The sequence below is a fragment of the Triticum aestivum genome, chromosome 3A (genome assembly GCF_018294505.1).
Source record: "Triticum aestivum cultivar Chinese Spring chromosome 3A, IWGSC CS RefSeq v2.1, whole genome shotgun sequence".
Lineage (NCBI taxonomy): Eukaryota > Viridiplantae > Streptophyta > Magnoliopsida > Poales > Poaceae > Triticum > Triticum aestivum.
Genome location: NC_057800.1, coordinates 393480073 through 393486049, shown reverse-complemented (window position 1 = coordinate 393486049; position 5977 = coordinate 393480073). Strand labels below are relative to the sequence as shown.

The 5977-nt window shown below is 49.1% G+C and overlaps 1 protein-coding gene across 1 annotated transcript; it reads right to left on the bottom strand.

Annotated features, from left to right (window-relative positions):
* On the bottom strand, positions 1-4909 carry LOC123058353 (aldehyde dehydrogenase family 2 member C4). Its single transcript, XM_044481096.1, has 9 exons — positions 4659-4909; positions 2223-2365; positions 1740-2123; positions 1562-1651; positions 1288-1461; positions 1035-1172; positions 775-912; positions 578-639; positions 1-471 (listed from the first exon to the last, which is right to left on the bottom strand). Exons 1-9 carry the CDS (start codon positions 4765-4767, stop codon positions 198-200), a joined length of 1512 nt encoding a protein of 503 aa, XP_044337031.1. The 5' UTR covers positions 4768-4909; the 3' UTR covers positions 1-197.
* Positions 4910-5977: the final 1068 nt, after the last annotated feature.

Genomic DNA, 5977 nt, shown 5'->3' with positions numbered 1-5977 from the left:
GATTTGAAGTTCAGGGTTTGATTTAGCTTTGGTCTACAAGTTCAAGGTTTGTTTTGGACTTTTTCCTATATCACACACACCAACAACTTGGCACCCAGGCAACGCAAACAAAGGACTGCTTCACAAGCACCAGCCAACTCAACAAGCATGTACAGTACTGCAGAGAATTAAGAACTTGCATTGTCTTGGCTATTCTGCTAATACCAAGGCGAGTCAGGGACTGCGGTGATGACGCTCTTGACCTGCATGTACTTGTCGATGGCCATCATCCCCTGGTCCCGGCCGAACCCGCTCATCTTGTACCCGCCGAAGGGCGCCTCGGGGTCGAAGGCGAAGTAGCAGTTGACCCACACGGTCCCCGCGCGCACCGATCTCGACACCCTGTTGGCGATGTCCAAATTCTTGGTGATTATGCCGGCGGCCAGCCCGTACTTGGTGCAGTTGGCCTTCTCTATCGCCTCATCGACCGTCCTGCAGACACAGCCGGGCAAAAAGGCACTTAGTCAGGGACTAGCAGTTGATAATTCAAGAACCAAGTGAAATTTCGTCAGATGACATTGTGAAAACTTTAGCGTACTTGAACTTCATGAGGGACATCACGGGGCCAAAGATCTCATCTTGAGCGATCTTCATGTCCTCCTATAGAAGCCACGTGAGCATGCGTTAGTGTCAAACTGTCAATCCATCTGAATGCAGGCGATGTACGATTCCCTCCCCGCTTCAGTAATATGATGTGTACACCTCATCTCTTGTGCATCTACAAGTTGAAATTACCTTGACATCTGCAAATATGGTAGGCTCAATGTAGTATCCTTTGTCGCTGGCAGGTTTGCCGCCGGTGAGAAGTGTCGCTCCCTCGCTCTTGCCATGCTCAATGTACCTTAGGACCCTCTCAAATTGCTCCTTATCAACCTAGATTCAAGCAAAGTAACGGTTGAAATAACTATATTTGCCACTTTCTTTCCGGCCATGAGCACGACTAGTTTCCACTTTCCAGTTGACAATGGCTGATGGAAAATGAAGGCACAATTTACCTGGGGACCCATGTTGGTGGCGACATCAAACGGGTCTCCGACTTTCCAGTTCTGGGCAGCCACCACAGCCCTCTTCACAAACTCGTCGTAGATCCCTTCCTGAACATAAACACGGGACCCCGCGACGCAAACCTCTCCCTGGAAGTCCAGATTCAGATAGCACTATATGTGGTCAGTGTCTGTCTTTTGCTACGTGGAACTGTTTACTCTTGGTAATTCTATCCTCTGTGAGGAGAATGCCATCTACTATTACCTTGTTGAAGAAGATGGCAAGCCTTGAGAGCTCGACCGCCATGTCGACATCAGCGTCGTCGAAGATTATCAGAGGCGACTTGCCACCGAGCTCAAGCGATACCGTCTTCAGGTTGCTCCGGGCAGATGCCTCCATGATGAGGCGGCCTACTTCACCAGAGCCAGTGAAGGCAACCTGGTCGATGTGGTGGTGGTATCTTTCATTAGGATTTAGGACAAGTAAGACAGAAATGCATAGCACAGCACAGGTACTAATAATGGTGATTTGTGCTCACGCTGTCAACGTCCATGTGGGAGGCGATGGCGGCGCCGGCCGTCGGGCCGAAGCCAGGGACGACATTGATCACTCCGTCCGGAATGCCAGCCTAAACATGTATGCATGCACGTGAGGACAGTTCACATCATCACATGGAGAGTGTTGAAAGAGCGTTAGCTTGCACAGAGATTCATTACCAGCTTTGCAAGGTGAGCATAGTAGAGGGCCGAGAGGGGCGTCTGCTCGGCGGGCTTGACGACGACGGTGCATCCGGCGGCGAGCGCCGGGCTGATCTTGAGGAAGAACATGAGGCTGGGGAAGTTCCACGGGATGATGATGCCGACGACCCCGATGGGCTCCTTGAGGGTGTACCCCTGGTACTTGCCGGACACACGCAGCGACTCGCCGTGGATCTTGTCGGCGGCGCCGGCGTAATAGCGCAGCATCTGCACCGCGGAAGGGATGTCGATGATCTTGCCCAACAGGAGCAGCTTGCCGGCGTCGGCGCCGTCCAGCGCCGCCAGCTCCTCGATGTGCTGCTCCATCAGGTCGGCCAGCTTGTTCATGGCCCTGCTCCTCTCCTGCATGGATGCATGCATGCCGGCGACGAGCGACCTTGTCAGCAGGTCAATTTGTCGGATGAGCTACAGCAACAGGGAGTGCCGGATTGGATTACGTACGTAGCCTGACATGCGGGGCCACTTGCCATGCTCGAAGGCCTCCCTGGCGGCCTCGACGGCGAGGTCCACGTCGGCTTTGTCCGCCTCTGCGATGTGGGCCAGCACGTCGCCTGTCCGCGGGTCCCTCGTCTCAAACGTCTTGCCTGAAAAATGAAATCCACCCATAAATCACATGAGCACCATCGCCTCCCAAAATGAAATCCACCAGCAGGAAAACAAACGTCTTGCCAACGTCGACCGGTAATACTCTGTGGAAAAATAAACCGTCGACGCGTAGGCGGTGGCTACCATATATAAACATCCAGTGGCGGCAATTAAATATCAAAGGGATAGAAGACCTTGCGGCAATAATTCCATATATTATGGGATGATGCCGTCGAATCTCGTGAATGTGGCAGAGATAAGTTTCTTTTTTAGGGTAGAGAGACAAGTTGGTTCGATCCATTGAGCGAGCAAGCAGGTACTTTCACAAGCATCTCGCAAAAAAAAAAGGTACTTTCACAAGCAAAAAATAAAATGAATTAAAGCCTACTTTGTATCCTAGCTATACCTTTTTTTTGCAGATTTACAAGAATTCAAATATGTGCATGAAACTTAAGGTAAGCACACGACACCGAGTCATATAGATTATGCATACCAGAATTTTCTAAGGAACAGAAAAAGAAGACATTTCATAGAGCTGGGTGAGCATGTATGCTTATCCACACCACGATATTTCACAGATAACTGACGTGTGGATTTTGGCTCCTCATTTGGATTATCTTGTTTAGGACGTACTGACAATGCTGGCAAAGTGGCTCTAATCAACTCTTGCTTATCCTCTCTCCCGATGTTTCTTATGGGTTTTTATCGTCTCACGGATGGAGTGCATGCTGGCTTCGACAAACATAGGGGTGGCTTTTATTGGAATTCTGTTGATAACAAAAGAAAGTATAGGTTGGTCAAGTGGCAGTTGATGTGCAAGCCTAAAAATCTTGGGGGGTTAGGCATTATTAATACTCGGGTGATGAATATTTATTTGCTCGTTAAGTGGTGGTGGAAAATTATGATGGTTGGGGCCGATGTGCTGTGGTCTTCGATTCTTAAGGCTAAATATTATCCTAACTCCAACCCTATGTTTGCCCCCGGGCGGCGCGGTTCGCAGTTTTGGAAAGCCCTTGTTAAAGTTCGGCCGATTTTTTTGGAGCACGTTAAGTTTTGTGTGGGTAATGGGTCCGCTGTTCGTTTTTGGTTAGATTGGTGGTCTGGGGATGCTCCCCTGGCTGTTAGCTTTCCGGTTCTGTTCTCTTATTGCCCCAATCCGCAAATCTCCATCGCGGAGGTGGCTGCTAATAATTGGGACTTGGCTTTTCGTCGGGCCCTGTCTCCTGAAGAGTTGGAAGAATGCAAAGTCTTTCTGCCCTCTTCCCTGTGCTCTCGGAGGAGGCCGACTCGGTGGTTTGGCCGCTTACGGCCTCTGGTATATTCTCGGTTAAATCGCTGTACTCTAGACTGATTGGTGGTACTACTTCGGCTTGATTCTCTTGTGTTTGGAAATCTAAGGTCCCTCCTAAGATTAAGATTTTCCTCTGGCAAGCCTTCCGTGGTCGCCTCCCTTCTGCTGATCAGATCAAAAAACGCAATGGGCCGGGCTCGGAATTCTGTAACTTGTGTGGGGCTTTGGAAAACTCTAAACACATCTTTTTCAACTGTGTTTTCGCCAAATTAGTTTGGCCTTGCGTCAGATCCTGGCTTCGGGTCTCCTGGAATCCCTCCTCTTTCTCAGATATTAGAACCCTAGCCAAATCTCTGGTAGGGGTCACCAGGAGGGTATTCTGGGTTGGCTTGGGAGCCTTATGTTGGGCACTATGGACCATTAGAAACAAATTTACTATTGAGCTTACCTTCCTATCTAAGCCTGCTGATGTTCTTTTCAAATCATGTATATTCTTGCAGCAGTGGAGATCATTGACTAAGGAGCCAGATCGGGACGCCCTGGACCTGCTCATCGCCAGAATTCGGGCTTCAGCCTCTCAGATCTCCGGGACGAATCATGGTGTATAATCTTGGTGCTGTAGTTTGCGGGATTAGGTCTTCTTCTCTTCCCGGCCTGCGTGCCGTGTTTGGCAGCTGCCTGTATCGCTACTACTTTGGGTCTATTTACCTTTCTCTGTGGCTCTATGTTCGTGTGAGCATTGGGTATTCGTGACGCTGCCGTGTGGCTTTATCTATAAAGTCGGGCCTTGGCCTTTTCTCTAAAAAAAAAGAACTCAAACGAATAGGCTCAATCTTATCGACTCCTCCCAACTACGCAGTAACATATACGTTAGCGAAGACGACAAAGGGAAGCTGGCGCGTAGGTATCCACCCCGTAAAAACCAAAACAACGTAGGTATCCACCAAACTGGAGGATAGCCAGTATATGCCTGCACAAACTAATTCATCATGACGACGTACCTGATGCGGCGTCAACGAACTCGCCGTTGATGAAGAGCTTGGTGTACTTGATCTCCGGCACCACCACCACCGGCTTGCCGTCGCACCCGCCGCCCTCGTTGCTCCCCATTGCGATGCGTGTCTCACCTCAGCAACACGGCCTCGAGTTGAGTAGGTTGGCTCTGCCTCTCGATCTTTCTGCTCCTCTACGGGAGAAAAGTCTTGTAGAACTAGGACTCTATATATAGAGTGCTATGGTGTCTGGCCACAGCTTGGAGAAGTACTTGTGGGACTTGAAAACTCTCTCTTCTCCTCCACCTTGCGTGTCAGTTAGTTGATGTTGCATCTCCTTCCAACGAATATAGATGGTCAGCTCTTTGCTCTGTCACATTCGTACTTGAACTACACAAATAATAAATGCACCACGCATGCTCCCACATACAATTTCCTTTAGAAAAAAAGGAGAATAATTTCTGGCCTCTGCATCATTGCAATGCACACGACCATAAGTTTATTTAAGTTCAAGTAACTATGAAGTACACAAGAAAGAACAAAGTAGACACGACCGACGAAAATAGAAATATCTTCCTACACATAGCCTATTATTGAACTATCATTAAAATCGGTTTTACGTATCCCTCATTCACGCCCGCGTACATGTATGCCTCTCGATGTCTTTCTTTTCGGCCTTCATATGTTTGATATTGCATAGTAGCTCAAGCATTTTACCTTGAGAATATGTAAAATATTTCTTTTGCATATAATGTATAAGTGTGTGGCCTTTCTAGCTTTTTGTAATGGAAATTTAATTTATTTCCGGTATTCTTTAACAAACCTGCAGGGGCACTGCCTTTTTGTTAAGAAGAGGAAAACATAATATGTGCATGATGGCATGTTTGTAAGAAAGAGACACGCCAGAACCCAAAAAATGCATAGTTTTTTTTCGCGAATACGCAAAAGCTTTGCGTATCATTGCATTGATAGGGAAAGAAAACAATAGCAATTACAGGGGAAGCCTCGCAAGCACGTACGCGAGAGGGCGTGAGCGAGAACTACAAGGGCGCATACATGGAGGGGAGGGGGATGCGCAAGCCCCTACAAGACACTATGGGGGCGGGAGCAGGTTGCTGAGCCCCTTGGCTCCGGCGGCGGCCCAGTTGCGGGCGTCTTCCTTGATGTCGTTGACGAGGAGTGGGATCGAGGGGGTCACATCATTGACGAAGCAGGCGTTTCGCGCCTTCCAAAGGCACCAGGCGGTAAGAATGATGAGCGAAGCTAGACCGCGTTGCAAGGATGTCGGCGCGTCCTGCACGGACTGGGAGAACCAGTCACGAAAGTCC

Excerpts from the sequence above, each read along its gene's own strand:
- LOC123058353 (XM_044481096.1), bottom strand. The coding sequence starts at position 4,767 with ATGGGGAGCAACGAGGGCGGCGGGTGCGACGGCAAGCCGGTGGTGGTG. Across the intron at positions 1,462-1,561 it reads CCCACATGGACGTTGACAGC|GTTGCCTTCACTGGCTCTGG; the intron begins GTGAGCACAAAT and ends CACATCGACCAG. Across the intron at positions 913-1,034 it reads CCACCAACATGGGTCCCCAG|GTTGATAAGGAGCAATTTGA; the intron begins GTAAATTGTGCC and ends GCTTGAATCTAG.